We start from the raw sequence: 18,062 nt of genomic DNA, 5'->3' as shown, positions 1-18,062 counted from the left end.
CTGAAATGCTTAGTCATTCCACCCAGAATTTGTAGAGCAAGGAACATGCGTTATTTGACTGTTGCATGCTGGATTCAGTGTCTAAATGGAATGTACATAATGTCCAAATTTTCTATCTTCAGGGTACCATTTCCACACTGACTTGCCTGCAGAAGTTCCTCTGCATGTGGTAGGGTGCATAGTCAGAATATTGGCAAGGCCTATTGGACATACAGGAACAACAGAGAATATACTCAACATTTCCTTGTACACTGCAGGAAAAAGTCAGTAACGAAGGAGGTTACCAATCTTTCCATCAAAGAATTCCGGTAAGTTCCCAGAAGAATTCTGGGGTTCCAAAAAAAAAGTTTGAAAAACAGTGGTCTAGAATATTGACTCTGCTTTCCATAAAAAGGGGCACATTTAGTAATAATGCTTACAAGCACCTATGTAACATGGACTGTGATCCAAGAGTCACCAAAGTGATTACTGTGCCTAAGAATCCAAACCTTTATGTACTCGAGCAAAAGATTTGAGCTCCTGCCTTAGATCTACCCATTCCTCCTGCGCTTTAATTTTAGTTTTAATTTAATTTAGTTTTAATTTTAAAATTCTTTGCTGAAAAGGACTTCTATACATGCATTCCCCAATGGTTGGGTTTAAGCAGCTTCCAATTATACATTCATATGAACAAAAGGAATACAAGGGACAAGGAGAAAATAGACCTTCAAATTCGAGAATTCGAGTTAGTTCATCTTTCATTTGCCATACATAACACCACCACAAAATGTAATGCAAGAATAAAATCAAATCTCACAGAAAACATGCTGAAGGAATTCTGGAAGAAGTTCTGAGGTTAACAAGAACTTCTAGTTGAATTAATGTGTATTCAGTTTACTAGTAGCACAGAATCAAGTTCACCAAGCTGACTTGTACTATATACAATATAGGTGATAATACATTAGTCAGCTGGTTCCCAAAAACAAACTTGGGATTATTCAGCTACATGAATGTTCAGTATGTTGGGCTTTACAGTCACAACACATTTTTTATGCTAAAGCCAAGAGATTTGGGCCAACCTTTTCCAGGGATTCACTCTGCAAGTCTTCAAGACTACTTGAAATTTTTTTCTGAGTGACCCTTAAAAGAAGACAACAATAAATTAGTGTTACACAAAAACTAAACCACCAAAAACAATACAATGCACAGGATTAATCAGTGCAAATTGACATTTCAGAAATCTTCTCTCACTCACATGTAATCCGAGAAACCTGAATACAGGGAAAGTCTTTGGGCACACTAGAGCTCCTATAGACCTTAGAGCCAGAGTCACAGCAAGACTGCTTACTCTGGAGAAGTGTAAAGAATCCCTATTTATTGAAGAAATGTTTTACCTTTTCAAAGACTAAAGTGACTAACAAATTTTAAAATAAACCACAAACTGTTATTATACTCTGTCGAAAAACATCAGGCCACTAGGGGTTCTAGACTTTTTGCAGCCTTTGTTGATTTCAAGGCTGCTTTTGACCTAATTCCTAGATCAAGGCTATGGGATAAGTTTGCAGCCTCGTCCATTGACCATTGATTATTGCTGCTTATGGTTAGCTTGTACAGCAATTCTGGCATAAGGATTAGGTGTTCATCTAATGGTCATCTAACGAATCCAATTTTGGTTAATAAAGGGGTTAGACAGGGTTGTGTTCTTGCCCCCCTCTTATTTAACTTTTATATAAATTCATTGATCACTTCTTTTGATGATCTGGCCTTACATCCTCCAAAGCTTGCTGATCGTCATGTTCCTGTTTTGGCATATGCCGACGATGTGCTTATAATATCAAGAACACAGGTCGGCATGAGGAGGGCGCTTCGCCATCTAGCCCTGGTCAGTTCACAGGAGGAATTAATTATAAATTCTGATAAAACAAAGGTGCTGGTTTTTGCTAGATGTTATAAGGCCTTTCGATGGCTCCTAAATGGGAAACCTATTGAGCAGGTTAAAATAATAAAATACCTGGGGGTGATCTTTCATTATCAAGGAGGCCGTTTGGCCCACAAAACCTATGTCAGTCAATCAGCACAGAAAACATCTGGTGCCATTTATCGTTTTTATTCATCCAAAGGCACCAAATTTCTCCCTGCGGCTTTAAGGCTGCACACTGCTAAAACTAGGGTTCAATTGCTCTATGGCTCTGAGATCGCCCCATATTTAAATACCAGGTCTTTGGAGGTGATCCAGACCAAATTTTTGCACCAATTGATGTATGTTCCCCGATGTGTGCCAAACACTGTGGTCAGGTTGGAATCCGGTACCCCAAGTATAGAGATGTCGATGTGGCTAAATGCCTTACATTATTTTTTGAAGATTCTCTCGCGACAGGATAACTTTACTTATTTGATCTTTTCGGATCCTTTTGTAGGCACCTGGGAAAAAAGGTGCTTGGATCATTTCAAACTCTGCAATCTCTCCCCAGAGTCTTTAATGATGATGAGCCCGGGAGACGCAAAAGAAATTTTGCGTCAGAGGTTGGTAGACCTTGAATTGAGATCTGCGAGAGCCAGACTTTCAGTGTATGTTTTTCTTGGGGATCAAGCTCTTGCATTTTCTCCTGCTAGATATTTTTATAATATTGTTATACCTAAATTTAGGATTGCTTTTACTAAAGCTAGGTGTAATGCACTTTTAACAGCAGTTCTTTTGGGGCGTTATGCAAGGCGTCCCGATTCAGAGAGACTGTGCCCCTGCCCTCAAAATGTGGTGGAGACAACTGCCCACATTGTTTTGCAATGTCCATACTATGACGATTTGAGATCTAAATTTATCTCCCCGATTTTCGGTATTGAAACGGGGATGCAGGTGGAGGAGCAGCTTGCTTTTCTGCTTTCTGATGTTTACTCGGATATATCACTCAGGGTTGCCCGCTTCTGTTATGCTGCACAGTTGGTAAGGAAGAAAATTGAGAGTGTAAATCTCTGATTTTATGATTTTACATATGTGTAACGGGGTGTTGGTTTTAATTCTGCGTATTTTGTTTTGTTGTTTGTGACGAGCTGGTCGGATGACCGTAAATAAAGTATCTATCTATCTATTATAATCACAATACAAAATAGTAGCATAAGCAAGAAAGGGAGAAAGTCAGATGAAAAGCATAACTCTGCACCTAAAAGGCCAGGACAAATAAAAAGGTTGTCACTTGTCACCAAAAACTAAATTGGTATCCTGTAAGCTACCCCTTGGATAAAGTTGTGGGAACACAGCAGAAAAGCCCTGGTGTATGCCTGTGATCTTAATAACTAGAAAGGTTCAAGTGGGAGAAGGTGGTGCTTAATGGATCTAGACCCCAAGCCATCTAGCCTTAAAACCCTTAACACCGGTGCCCTGAGCTGAGTCTTGATGTGAACCAGAAGCAACTATTCTAAATCTAAAGAGAAACTGGATCCATGCACTTGGTCCCAGTTAAGAACTTAGTTGCCATATTTTATACTCTGTAGCTTCCCAACTGCCTTTAAGGTCAGTCCCACATACAACTCTTTGGAGTAAACCAGATGAAATGTCTCCAGTCGCAGATATCAGTGACTGCACTGTCTCTGCCTGTAGAAGCTGTAGCTGCTGCACCGGCCCTAGGTTCTTGGCTTGGATTAATCTGATTGAAATTAAGCATTCAGAGCATTACTATTCTTACCTATTTTGGAGATCTAGGCTTTCCCCATTTGTAGAAAGCAGATTATTTGAAGGAACTGGAGAGCTTCCCCTGTTTATCATAATGGCAAGGAGACAAAATAAAGGGCAATCTTTTAGAAACATGTTAAATCGACATATCCCATGTGCTTCACCCCATCTGACCATACACTTTAGCACAAACACAAGCTGTGCAAATTGTTATTTTACAGCAGAAACACACGAGTGATTTATAAAGAAAATAATGTATGGTATGTTCTTGCCTGATTTCCAGTACTTTTTGTGGTGCTGAAAACAACATAGGTGGAGTCAATTCCCCTTGAGGTACCTGCATAAATGCACATAAGTGTTGATTTATTTACACTGAAGGGAAAAAAAATTACACTCAGGGTGCAATCCTAACCCCTTATGTCAGTGCTTTCCAGCACTGGCATAGGGGTGCCAATGGGACATGTGCTGCATCTTGCAGTTGGGTGTCACTCACAGAGGCCTCCTCAAAGTAAGGGAATGCTTGTTCCCTTACCTCAGAACTGCAACGCCCTCATATCATCGCTGGAAAGCACTGACATAAGGGGTTAGGATTGCAACCTCACTGTTGTAAATGGAGAAAAGGAACAATATAAGGTATGGTTTAAAGAGCTTGGCATGTGTTTAGCTTGAAGACTAAAGGAAGATATAAAGGGCTATCACTCAGTAAAAAGGGAGACCTTGCTTCCTGTGGTTCTTGATGGCAGAACTAAAATGGATAAACCACAAGGATGTAGATTTAGGCTAGATTGAGGAAGATTTTCCTATCTGTAAGAGCTGTCCAGCACTGAAACAGTCTGCCTTGTTCAGTAGGAGGTTCTCCTTTGTTGGATATTTTCAAGCAAAAACTGCATGGCCACCTGTCAGCAACGCTGTAGCAGTTGCCTGCACTGAGGAAAGGGTTGGACTGTATTACCTCCAAGGTTCCAACTCTTAACATTCTGTGACACTTGAAAAAAAACCCGCCAGCCAACCAACCTCTGGTTTATATAGTTCTATTGGGACCTTATTCATGGGATTCCACTTTCTTAACGTTGCTTCAATATCATCTTCGTTGCCACCAGTGAAGACTCTTTCTGTAGTTCCTAGAAATTCAGAATTGTGTACAGGTTAAAGGTTTAAAGAACAACACAAACATGATCCTAAACACATTTAGTTCTCAGCTTACAGAAAAAGCTCTCCATCTTCATGACTCCATGTAATAGAGAAAAAGCAGGTGACAAAGTCAATAAATTCTTCTCAGTGTATTTTGCTCTTCCTCATTTGGGAAATTTGTTCAATAGTTGACTAAGACACATATTAGATATTCCTCTAAAAAGACGATGTAAATGTAATTGCAAATTCAATTTATTAACAAATAAAGAAAAGAAAATATAGTTTACTATGGCCCAAATCTGAACCAGCTTTCCAGCTTTGACATATCGTATCTCTGACATAGCTCTGCCAATGGGATGTGTGCTGCATCCTGCAGCTGGGGCACGGAGGCCTCCTCAAAGTAAGGGAATGTTTGTTCCCTTACCTTGGAGCTGCAATGCTCTTAGGTCAGTGCTGAAAAGTTGGTTACAATTGCGCCCTACAAGAAAAGTAGCAAAATATGAACAGGTTTGTTCAGTAGCTTAATTAAATGGAACTACAGTGCTACAAGATGTGGTGATGGCATTTGGCCTTGATGCCTTTAAAAGGGGATTTCTGGAAGAAAAACCCATCTTGCCTTGTAACTTGTGATACACATGTGCAATCTCCTGATTTTAGAAGTAGGCTACCTCAGAATGCCAGATTCAAGAGAGGGCACCAGGATGCAGGTGTCTTGTGTGCTCCCTGAAGTATCTGGTGGGCCACTGTGATACAGAATGCTGGACTAGTTAGTAATGACTATGATATATCATGTCAATGAAAAGCCATTACTAACCTAAGGGCACAATCTTATCCTGTGCTGGAACAGGCAAGCCAGGAGGCTTGCGCTGTATCTAGCACAGGACAGGGGCCATAAGCAGATTAGCCAGAGGTAAGGGGAAAGGGCTGAGTAAGGGCTGCTGGCCCCAATGGGTCTCCTTGGATTTGTGCCACCTCTTAGGTGGCGCAAGTCTGAGGAGAGCGGAGCGGCTTGATACCATTCCGTTCTCCCCAGGAACAGGGGTTGGGATCCGGCATAACTGTTGGATCCCAGCCCCGCCTCCTGCTCCCCGCCCACCCCGGGGCCATCCACCACTCGCCCTCCCCCTGCCCAGGAACTCCTCCCTCCCTCTTCCTCCCCGCCTCCCCCACACCTACCCTCCACTTTGCGTCGGCTCAACCAAGCTGACGCAAGGCGCCAGGAGGAAGCTGGCGCGAAGGCTTCCGTCAGCCTCTGCAGGCCGGCACTTCTGGGAGCGCTGGCCTGGCTTCCTCCTGAGGATTGTGTTAGGATAGGGATTGTGTTGTACACTTGTTTTTGGAGGGTGGCCTATTCATTCAATTTTTAGCCCACTTTTCTTCCAGATGAGCACCCAAAGTGGATTACAAAATGTATAAAACAATTTCATTAACAAATAAAAACAGAATTAAAAATACTGCTATAATTGTTGAATAAAAACCTTTTTGCCATTAATATACATGCATGTTAAATATCTTAAGTGCTACAATTCAACATCAAGTTTTTAGGGTTGCAGAGAATGTGAAGGAAGAGATTTGTGGTCAATATATTTTGCACATTGTTCTAGATAATGACAGTTTCATGAACATTAGCCAAATGTTCTGTAGTTAATTATAGCAAACTGGGTCACTGTAGCTTCTATGGTAAATGAGCTCTTTAAAAGTTATGTTGTATCACTGGAAAATATAACCATATGGAATATAATACAACCCAACACCATCAATTTTACATAGTAGAAAAATGCAGGGTTGGTTTCAGAACAGGAAAATCACTTCCAGCTACTCATATGTGTGGAAAAGATCAGTAATTTAATATGACCTTTTTGCAAAACCTGTTATTTAAGGAAAGGTAAAGAAGGGCGAGACCACTGGTCCAATAGTTATTAAATGACAAGAAAAAGTTGAGGATTTAAAATTGCTTTTGAGGCTCCAATCAATTATTTACCATCTCAATAAATACTCCATCTTTTGTCAAAGCTGTAATGATATTAAATGCTGGATCCTATTTAGTTGTAACAGGTGGGCGCCCCATAAAAACATGTCACAGATGAAGGGGTGGCAATTGGTTTCAGAGACTGATTCCATCCCCCTTCCCCTGTCAATCCTTCAAATGGCTGCCTTGCTTAGTATACAAAGAATTCTTTTGCGAGAGGCCAAGCTATGCTCACAGAGGCCTAAGATTATGGTGGCCAGCACTTGCTTGGCTTGGCGTCTTCAGGAATTAGCATCAGATGACTACTGAAAACCATCCTGGAGTTTCTAAGTTATGTCCATGTTAAAAGTATGCTGGGGAAAAAATCTCTCTGAAAAAAAGCTTTAGTCAGCTTTGGCAACCTGAGGAGTACCTTCAGCACTACGTCCCCCCATCTTTAGGCCCCATGCTCAAGGAAAGCACTCTTTTGATAGCTACCATCTCTGGGAGTATGGCCAGGGTGTGGAGATTCATAATGTAATAGTGGTTATATGTGATGTAAGGCAATTCATATATTATAGTACATATAGGGGTGAAGAACTTGCTACTATGGGAATAAGGTTTTCTCTGGCTCTTAGAAGAGCATCATCGACAGGGGTTTAGGGTAGGGTCTTCTCTGTGGTGGCTTCAGTCTCACAGAACTCTAGAACAATCTAGAACAATCTAGAACAATCTAGAACATCTAGAACAATGTTAGGAAAGTCCTTCTCTGCCTGATAGCAATATTTAGGAACTATGTAAAGATTTTACTTTTCAAATAGGCGAGGGCTGCCAGACGTCAGGTTTCAGCTGGAGATTCAGGTGTTTTATAGCCATGTCATGTTCTTTAGCTAACCTACCAGATTTCTTACTTTCAGCTGAAACCAGGTTTTGGAGCGATGCCTCTATTGCCTACTCCTTCCCTTCCATACAAAATCTAGTGTGTACTGCTGCCCTTTCACTCCACCTCCTCCCACTAACTCATCTTTCTGAGTTAGTGGAAGAGGAAGAGATGGAGTGCTGCAGCAGTAGGTATTTTTCAGATATGTAGTTGGCTGGAAACATTTTAAGAAGTTATCTCACTCATCGGTCTGAAAAATATTCTGCAGTGTTTCCATTGCAAAAATTTGTCTCTGAAAAATTAGCACTTTTCTTCTCTCCCCCCCCCCCCCATCCCTTAGCTCCAGGGCTCTTCCCTGGCACCCAATTTTTTTTTTCTTTTGGTCATTTACTAGTATGTGTACTAGTATACAACCATGTGGCATTACCAGGTCCTATCTCCTGAATGACAACTTTTGGGGTGATTTCAACATGGCAATCTGACAGATGTTTGACTTGTTTAATCCTTTGACTGTTTAATACTCCAGATTCTAAAATGTGTTAGGATAGCTTCTCAACTATTTTGAATTTTTTTAAAACCAAGAAGTAGGCTACAAATTACATAAAAGCCTTGCTTTTTTGTTTTGCTTTCACAACAACCTCTTCTTAACATTACTTTGCGTTATGTTCACTCATCTTCTTGGCTGAGTTATTCTAAATGCAGACAGGAAGTATAACATTTCATATGGCTGTCTAGTCAGCATGCATAGATGTCTTAGCAGACAGAATTTCTGGAAAAAAAAATCTCTTAACTAGAAAATGCATTATTTCTTCTTTAACGAGTCAGAAAGCTTTATGGCCAAATAAGGTAAATAACCTCAAATATGGCTATGCTTTAGTTCAGGGGTGTCAAACATAAGGCCAGCAGGCAGAATATGGTCCACAGAAGCTCTTTATCAGAAAAGAAAAAGAAAATATTTCTTTACCCAGTGAGTAATTAATCTTTGGAACTCCTTGCCACAAGATTGGGTCATGGCATCTGGCCTGGATGCCTTTAAAAGGGGACTGGAAAGATTTCTGGAGGAAATATCCATCACAAGTTACAAGCCATGAAGGGTATGTGCAACCTCCTGGTTTTAGAAGTTGCCTACCTCAGAATGCCAGATGCAAGTCTCCTGTTGTTTTGTGTGCTCCCTGAGGCATCTGGTGGGTCACTGTGAGATACAGGAGGCTGGACTAGATGGGCCTTCAATCTGATCCAGCACGGCTTTTCTTAGGTTTTTATCAGGACCCAGTGATAATTGGGCTGTCCCAGCACCACCAGCAACTGCAAAGTGACACATCAACAGAAGTGACACTACAGAAAGGGTGGCACTGGGAGAACCCAATTATCTTGCCGTGCTGGATCACTACTTCTGCCAAGAAGCTGGGAGGGAGAAACAGAAGGAGGCAGAAAGTGAGGAACAGTACAGGGGAAGGGGTAGACCAAGAAGGGTGAGAAAGAGAGAAGCTGCCAAGGTGCTGGAAGAGCCCAACTATCACACGGACCACCCTTTGCAGCAGTGCCACTTCTGCTGAGGCATCACTTTGCAGACCACCTCTCAGTTGCTGAGCTGCGGCGTGACACCTCGGTAGAAGCAGCTCTGCTGAAAGGGCGGCCTGTGTAATAATTGAGCTCTTCCGTATCTTGAAAATATGATCAAGCTTTGCATATTTTCTCTCCTGCCCGTTGCAGTTAATGAATTTCTAGGTGAGAACAAAGTGCTTATTTTTGGGTCATCGCTTCTGACCTTCAGTAGGCATCATGAACTTTCATAGTTAATGAATGGTTTAAATGGAAGTCATGCAATTTTTAGAAGACCTTTTATCCAGCATACTACAGGCACCAAGTATACCTTGAACTGCTATCATGATCTCCTTCACTCTTCGATACTGGCTTAGCAAAACTGTTAGCTCTTCTATTCGACGATCCTAAAATGATATAGACAGAAATCAACGCTGGCAGGTTTTTAAGAGTATCAACATGACAGCAGTACATACATATTCTTAATCATAATATCATCAGACAGGTAAATGCAAATCCCATGAAACATTTCCTGATCAGGACTTGCCGCTGCTTGGGGACTCATCCGCGTGAGCGAAACACAATCCTTGGAGGTACTGCCCATGGGCCTGATATTATCTATTTCTGGTGCTTATTATTAATCATCAGAGTTGGCACAGAATTTCACATAGATGTCTGAAAAGAGGTGCCCCAATCACTCTTCTAAAAAGACACACGCTCAGAAGTACACATTTTACAGAAAGTTTGCATCAGACCTGCAAAATCCCAGCATCCCGACTGCTTTCCCAGGACATTTGCTGAGTGTTTATTTCTGAGTCCTCTCTGCTGAAACAGAAAGTCTTGGAAATAAACAGTAACAAAAGCCTCTAGGAATAAGCTCCAGATATAGTTACAAGGAAGCAAAATGACCACCATTTCCCCACATCCGGATCTGTGTTTATAATGTGTAATTGCTACAAGAAGAGACAGTGACATGTAAAAGATTATTTGTTAAGCTTTTAAATCCCTCCCACCCACCTCAGCCCCTCAAACCCTTGCTGATGTTAATCTTAAAAAAGGTGCCCATTATTTTATATGTTTGCTTGTTAGTTAATATATGTACACCTCTGTGGTAGAAATACCCTTGGAAGGATAGCCAGGCAGGGCATTGGCACTCAGTTAATGGAGGTCAGCCATCATTTTTCCCCCTGCTCATGGACACCACCTGCTTTGTGTCACTTCCACTAACAGAAAGTTGATAGGGGTCAAGACTGTCTTATGATTAACTTCACACCATGGCACTTCCTTCGTGAAGATAGGTGTGATAAGAAAATGTGAGTCATGGGAAAGTTTAGGACACCAGGGTTATGGCTCAATAACCTAGTTACCCTTCAGTAATGGATGGAGATGCATGTGCAACTCACACACACTCTCAGATGGTTATAGCTACATTTTTTTTCAGTCAGTAAAATTGTCTTGCAAAACTATAGGCTTTCCTTTCTCTTTTTCTCCTAGGCTGCAGGAGATAGCTAACAGCACCTAGCATCCCCAGGTATATTTCACAAAAGTTAAGGGAAAAGAGCAGATAAGAGTTTGTTTAATTAGTACGTAGTAAGTTTCATTTTTATTCTGTGCATGTAGCTTTATATAGTTTTTGATTCTTTTAAATCTTTAACAACATGTTTATAAGCTTGTATTTAAAAAGGTAAATAAGGTTAACATGATAATAGCTGATATAATGTAGTGGGTTAAGAGACTAAGGGCCCAATCCTATGCTTCCCAGCTCCCTGGGCTGCAGTTGCGCCAAAATGGCTACCACTGTATCCAATGGGGCTGGGAAGCAGTGTGGGGTCTACTCAGGATAAGGGAGCTTATGCTCCCTTATCCCATGTAAGCCCCAGGCAGCCCTGATGGGTCACCTCAGATCTATACCTGCTCTTCAGCAGGCACAGATTCGAGGAGACCTGTGTCGGGACTCCTGGGATGAGAGGGGGTCAGGATATGGCGGTATGGCCTGCCGTAATCTTTGCCCCCTCCTGCCCCCCTTCGTCCACTGCCATACTTTCTTCCCGCCCTGGAATGCCTCCCCTCACGCCCCATCTTACCTCACCACCACCCAAAGTTTTGCACGGAGTGCCAGGCAGTGGACCACTAGCATACCCAGCACGGGCTCATGCTGGGCTAGCTCAGGTTCTAAGTGCCGCAAACGAGCCAGCGATGAGCACACTATTCTTGATTAGGCTGTAAAGGGCCCAATCCTATCCAACTTTCCAGAGCTGATGCAGCCATGCCAATGGGAGATGTACTGCATCCTGAGGTGGGGGGAGATTCATGGAGCCCTCCTCAAGGTAAGAGAATGTTTGTTCTCTTACTCTGGGGCTGCACTACATTGGCACTAGAAAGTTGGATAAGTTCGGGCCTTAAGTAGTGAACCAGCAAGTTCCCTGGTTCAAATATTACTTCAGCACTGAATTCACTTAGCAGTTCTCTCACCTTTTCTTCATTTGCAGCTAACAAAGACTCCATTCCTATTTTCAAACGCTGAACCTCTTGATCTAGAAGAAATTTCACAAGTTAGGAGGAAACCAATGCCCACATATCAGTCAAAGTGCACTATTTCTGCAATTTTATCAGACTGCAATAGTAATAGCATTTTTGGTAGTCTTCTCAAAACAGAGGTTCAGGGCTCATACCAGCAACCTTAAATTGGTCCATGTGGTGGCTCTTCACAAGCAAGCAGTCTGGGTAATTTTCTTTATACCACTGCACATGTCGCTTGGAATGAATTAAAGCAACCAAAACTCAACAAAGTGTATAAAGTGTGCACTTGCCTTTATCCCAAAGCACTTCAGCCTTACTAAATATGGAATGAACAATGAGAACAGATATGACACATGGCATTAAATAAGCTACATCACATTTTGTTTTCCTGACCATGAAAAACAAAAATGATATTTTTTTCCAAAAGATTTAGGCATGCACCTGTTTAGAGATATAGCCCAAATTATTCCTAAGGTTAAAACCCCCAAAATCCAGCCTGAAGCTGCCTTATATCAAGTAAGATATTGATTCATCGATTGCTGTATTGTCTACACTGACTTGCAGTGACTCTCCAAATTCTTTAGGCACATGGAAGGTAATTTAATTATCCTCTCCCCCCACCATCCCCTTCTCATCATGGCCCTCAGACTGCACTGTGTCCATCAAAAATATTGTTGTGAAAAACAATTCTTCAAAAAAACTACTTTAGATGAAGTTTTAAAATATTAATTGATATCACTTGGATTTTTTCTCCTTACCATTTCTGACATTCATCAATCCTTAAATTGTACCAAATAATTCAACAGTTCCTAAAATATTTACTGAAGCAACTTGTGACATATTAGAATTTGCCTGAGCCAAAAACATGTGGTCCTATCCCTGACCATATTATGCACCACTGAACCCCAGAATGCAAAAACAAGAACATTAGTTAGTGATCCTCAATTCACCACCTTTCTATGGTGCACCTAAGTCCATCATAATTATGAACAGAAGATGCTCTTCAAAGACAAGCATTCTTGAGGTTGGGGATAAGTGGTTAAAATTCTGGATGTGTCTATTGCATTGTTCTTCGTTGGGGGCCTGGACATAACTAACCAAAGAGTTAATGCACTTATCATACTTTGGGTTGGAGATTGCTTGGGATGGAGCGACAGCCGACACTGTACAGGGGTTTGATTTGATTACAACAATCATTTTAGAATTCCTTAGCTAAGCTATTCCTTAGCATTCTTACCAAATTGTCCCAAATCCAAGGCACATTAATGAAAAAATATGACTCAATTTACTGAAATGTAGCACGAATCATGTGCAAAGACGGCAACGTGACACACAAAGGGGGAAAAAATTAGTGCAACTAAAATTGTTAGTCTAGGAAGGAAGGAATGTCAGTATTTTTTTTTAAACTGCAAAAGTTTGGATCGTCAATTCTAATTAGTACAACCAAGTGCTGTAAATATAGTGAGGGAGGTCATATAATTGGTGGATTATATGGTCAGGAGGGCAGGAGGTCTGGTCTAGAGGGTAGAGCCTCTGTTTGCCTGAAGATAACATCCGTAGGTCGCCAGTTCGAGGCCACCAGCACCGTGCGACCTTGAAGCAGCTGACAAGCTGAGCCAAGTTATTCCATCAGCTCTGAGCGTGGGAGGATGGAGGCCAGGATGGAGGCCAGATCAGAAAGAAACATCTGAATTGTTGTGGCTCTTGAAAGATAGAGCCTTCTTTCAATTGTAAAAATCCCTACGGGGATTTAAATGGCCTGCCTATGTAAACTGCCTTGAATAAAGTCTGAGGAGAAATCTGAGGACCGAGAAAGGCAGTATATAAATACCTGTATTATTAATTATTATTATTATTATGTCCAATCCTATGTATGTCTACTCAGATGTAATTGTGTTCAATGGGGCTTACTCCCAGGGAAATGTGGAAAGGATTGATGCATTAACCGCCCTGAAAACTCAGTTATTTTACATAAGATAACATTCTGATATTTTTGGTAGATGTGGCATGTATGCAGTCAGCCAATCAAAGGACAAAGCCACATAAAACAGCAAGCAATGCACAAGCAACCAGACAGATTTACAGAAGGGCAAAAAAAAACACACAAGACATTTTCTCTTCTTATATTTTCCATTAAGTTCTCATTCATTGTGGTTAGACTTTAGAAAGAACTGCATCAAGGTTTTCTTTTCCTATTTTTAAAAAGTCATCTCCAAAAAGATTTGTTTAATTAGTGGGTTGCCTATCCATGATTTAAAATAGAAAAATTTAAAACTGTCAAATGATGGCTTGGTGCAAATCCCGTTTTTAGAAACCACAAAGCGGGGGAAAAATTCACACACACACATGTATGCAAACAAAACATCTGTTGCATACTTGCAATATAATGTCTTTTGAAACCTACCAACCTTGATGGAGACTTTTGAAATGTCCATTATTGTTAAATTATGTATTTCTGAGATTAATTTGTTTTTGGTCAGTCTGAGAAGGTTCCTGCAGCTGTATTGAAGCAATGCAAATAGCTGTCTGTTTGCTGTAAGCAGTGAAATATCATCCTGTGTGTTACAATTCAGCAGCCAACTATAAAGGCACATTGAATGATTATTGCTGCAGAAGTGCATTGTAGCTATAATTTGTGTGAAAAGGAATAAAGTGAAATCTTAAGGCTTACGTTTTTCTTTTAGCCTTCGCCTATACACTTCCTCTATGATGTGAAATGGAAAAAGTCAAATCACAAAAGCACAGATTAGATACTATATGAAACTGCATCAGAATATGCATTCAAGAAAAAAGGTGAACCCCAACATTACTACTGCTCTCTTCCAACTTTCAAAAGTTGACACGAAAAATAAAGAGCCCAATCTTATTCTCCCACCCCCACTCCACTGCAGCCACACCAAACTGGTGAATGCTGCATTCAATAGTAGGGGTGGTTGTGGGTGGGCCAGGAGTCTTCAGCGGGAAAAGGGGATTTTAAATTCCCTTACCCCTGCATAAGTCCCCTGACCTGCAATGGGTCTCACTTGGACCAAGTTTGCCTGTGCAGGTCAGAAAGCAGAAAGGAGGCGGGAAAGCTTCTGCTGGAGGGGATAAGACCTGGCATGGTCTTCCACAACTGATCTTCCCCCTCCTGTGGCCTCCTCACCCTGTTACACCCTCTCTCTACCTGGTATTGCCCCCACCTCCATTCTGCCCTCCTGCATGTCCCATGTCTTACCTCACCCTCAGCAATGGCGAGAAAGGGAAGGCACAGGCCTTCCTGCCTGCGCTCCTAGCAGTGTGCCAACTCACACACTGTCAGAGCACTTTTTGTGATAGGGGATGACTGCTTTACAGCAGTCAGTGCTGTCATACGAGGGGCGGTGAGGGAAAGATTGGGTTGAAAATTTTACAGAAAGAACACTGCTAAGTCTATTTTTGCTTCACTAAGCCTGCAGTCCTATGCACATTTTTCTGAAAGCAAGTCCCATTGAACAAAGAAGGACTTACTTCTCAGTAAACGTGCATAGCTTTGTGCTGTCAGGCCTTTTGGGCCTTCCTCCTTTTGTAGTCAACAACATGCTGAAGGCCCTCAGCAGAACACGTATTTGTTAACGCTTCCAATTACTGTTAGAGAAACTGAATAGTCTAGTTAAACATGCAATTCCTATTAAAACAGACATGCACAAACTCTACAAATCACCGACATGAATAGCAATCATGCCACTGCACAGCGTAATTCCTAATGTGCGTCAGGACCACCTCTACAGTAATGTACCTTATTGGAAGCAACAACAAATGGCTCAGATGTTACCACTCATTCAAGAGAAGGGCAGAGATTTAGTCATCTCTCCAGTGAAACACTAGGACTATTAAGAATTTCAGAGGAAGGATTACTCTATGCTGGTATGTGAATGAGCAAAGCGCACTCCTTGTTTATAGAAACAATTGCTGTGTACAGAGAAAGACCACTGGTCTATCTAGCTCTCTACTGTCAACAGCTCTCCAGGGTTTCAGATAGGAGTTCTACGACTGATCTACAGCTCCACCCTTTTTTTCAGTAAAAGGTGGCCGATATAAAAGGCAGTCTTGGTAAATGCTGCTCGTTACAAATGGTTATTGAGTTTTGTCTACATTAAGCACAAGTGCACAGCATTATTGCAAACAATTCTCTGAAGCTCTGGGAGACCTTGAAATTAATAGGACAATGGCTGACAACAGCAGGGAAGGGGAGAAAGAGCAGCGTAATTACATGTTGGTTTACATGTTTAAGAAAAACAACTTCATATGTTTGGCCTAGTCTTTATGAGAGAGTGTTGGACAACAGTAGGCAAACCTCACAAGGTCGTTGTGAGGATAAGTAATTATTTGTTTAATTGGTTTGGTCATAGTACTGGGGGTGCTATGCACTAGTAGGGCAGGTTAGGGGTAAAATTAACACTGTCGACGTGGTGAGCACCCTGAAGCCTCACTCGGAAGTTGAAGAGATAATTTTCTAGATCAGACATGGCTGTTCGACTTATTGAAGCCAGGGCAGAAAGTCAAATATGTGAGGTACTCAACCTAGGAGTGGGTGATGCTGACAGATAGATGTCTTGCAGCACACGTATGGATTGTGAGGTACCCAGAATAGAATGGACAGCTCTTCCAAAGTTTTGAGCCAGGGTTGGGACTGCTCAATTTGGAATTTTGGAAGGCATGACAAAAATGTTGACAGCAATGTCATAATGTTTGTATTACTATATCTTTACCTCTTTCTGCAATTTCATTATTTGCTGAAGTCCTTGAGATTTGACTCTGTAACCGTTCGATTTCCGAGTCTTTAAGAGCTAACTGTTCCTGAAGCTGTGCTATTTCAGCCTGAAAGAACAGATTAATGCAATTAGTGTTCTTTTCTTCTCCTTTACCAGTATAAAAAAATACAGCATAATGAATCACTATGGACAGTTTCCTCTCAACGTATGTCAGGAAAGCAAAAACAACACATACACAAATTGCCCTCTGCCACAATGCAATTCGTTCTTCTACTCCACACTAAACCAGAAATACAAGCTTATTTTCAATTAGAAAAAAAACATAAATTTTTTTTTTCTTGGTAGAAGTGCTCCCACCCCACAATTTAGTGGAACAGCCAATTAATATAGATATTCTGCCTCTATCTCTCACAAATAAGATATCCCAGAAATGGAGGTGGGAGAGTCTTTGTCAAAAAAGAAAATGAAAAGATTGGCAGGACTGATTCATGACTTTTGTGTACTCATAACGAAAGGGGGGTGCTAGATGAAATTTGATGGAACCTATCGTTTTAGATTCCATCTCGTTGCAGTGCAATGGGAGCCCCCCACCTTGCAATGGGTAACAGCCAAACTTCATGTAACACAAAAGGTCCATGAGCTGATATTTCCAAATTTCCCCTTCTGTTTTGTTGTAGCAAGGGAGCTCCAAATTTGATTGGCTCCAGGAAGAGGGACAGAAAGGAAAAGCTCATAGTGAGCACATGTACACACACATGCTAAAACCACTCCTGGCCATGTTACCTATAATACAGCTATAGCCTGGTAATCCCTAGTTTAGCTGACTGACATTTGGGTAGAAAGAACTAGTGCTCTAGCAAGCACTGTTTTAACTTGGGGAGATTCCTTTGCTTTCAAGCTCAGGCCCAGACTAACTGGTGCACAGAAATCAGATTCCCAACGGTACTGGCACTTTTCCAGTTTTGAAATGGATGGTACTGCTCTCTTGTTTGCATCACCTGGACATGCTTCAACCTTTCCCACATTGATCTTCAACTGAAACAGACTAGCCCGGAACCTCTAGGCTAACATGCTAGGATATGGACTGTATATCTTCTATATACAGGCTGGCACATGTCTAAGGATCCCACTATTTGCAGCATGAATGAGCATTAGAACAAAAGCAAATGGGACATTCAGCTTTTTCAGAAAAAAAAATCTATTCATGTTCATTGTGCTTTCACCTTGTCCCACCCAACAATTCCTTCTTAGCAGCCAACATGACATGTAGCTAAAATGATGAAAAGTAGCCAAGGTTAACATCCTTGTGGAGGGGGTAAAACTTGTCCAAGGCTACCCCACACATTACACCTTGAGGCATTTGCTGCAGCTCCTTTTGAGTATATAACTCAGAGGTAAACTTGGGTTTGCCTCTGCATAACATGTAAAACATGTAAGCCTCCGCTTACTTTAGTTGCTTTCAGCTTCCATTCATATTGGGTTCTTTCATTTTCTAGTTCTTCAACCTTAATTTTTAGGTGTTTCAGTTCCTGTAATAAATTCTGCAAAGGGGAGAAAAAAAAGAGGCATGCAACATAGTTATTTGCAAAACTGGTCACATTAAGTAGAAAGAATCTAATGTGCAGAATCATCCCTCTAAAATCAAATTATCTCATGCCAATC

At 41.3% G+C, this 18,062-nt stretch overlaps 1 protein-coding gene across 13 annotated transcripts in view; it reads right to left on the bottom strand.

Moving 5' to 3' along the window:
- Positions 1-18,062, bottom strand: part of PPFIBP2 (PPFIA binding protein 2) — a 143,934-nt gene that overhangs the window by 22,054 nt on the left and 103,818 nt on the right. For 10 of the 13 annotated variants that reach the window (XR_010794936.1, XM_066638651.1, XM_066638576.1 and 7 more), the window contains 9 exons: positions 17,849-17,941; positions 16,398-16,506; positions 14,339-14,371; positions 11,620-11,681; positions 9,479-9,554; positions 4,661-4,767; positions 3,919-3,983; positions 3,660-3,728; positions 1,059-1,119 (listed from right to left, as the gene is read on the bottom strand). Coding sequence is in view for 12 of the 13 variants with exons in the window: in XM_066638651.1 (XP_066494748.1) it covers positions 1,059-1,119; positions 3,660-3,728; positions 3,919-3,983; positions 4,661-4,767; positions 9,479-9,554; positions 11,620-11,681; positions 14,339-14,371; positions 16,398-16,506; positions 17,849-17,941 (675 nt within the window). In the remaining variant the exon portion in view is untranslated. The remainder of the gene's footprint in view (positions 1-1,058; positions 1,120-3,659; positions 3,729-3,918; positions 3,984-4,660; positions 4,768-9,478; positions 9,555-11,619; positions 11,682-14,338; positions 14,372-16,397; positions 16,507-17,848; positions 17,942-18,062) is intronic. The other 3 variants (XM_066638642.1, XM_066638677.1, XM_066638634.1) reach the window with 2 other exon arrangements.

This window comes from Tiliqua scincoides, chromosome 1, assembly GCF_035046505.1.
Source record: "Tiliqua scincoides isolate rTilSci1 chromosome 1, rTilSci1.hap2, whole genome shotgun sequence".
In the NCBI taxonomy this organism is placed as follows: domain Eukaryota; kingdom Metazoa; phylum Chordata; class Lepidosauria; order Squamata; family Scincidae; genus Tiliqua; species Tiliqua scincoides.
This window is presented reverse-complemented; position numbering and strand designations above follow the sequence as displayed.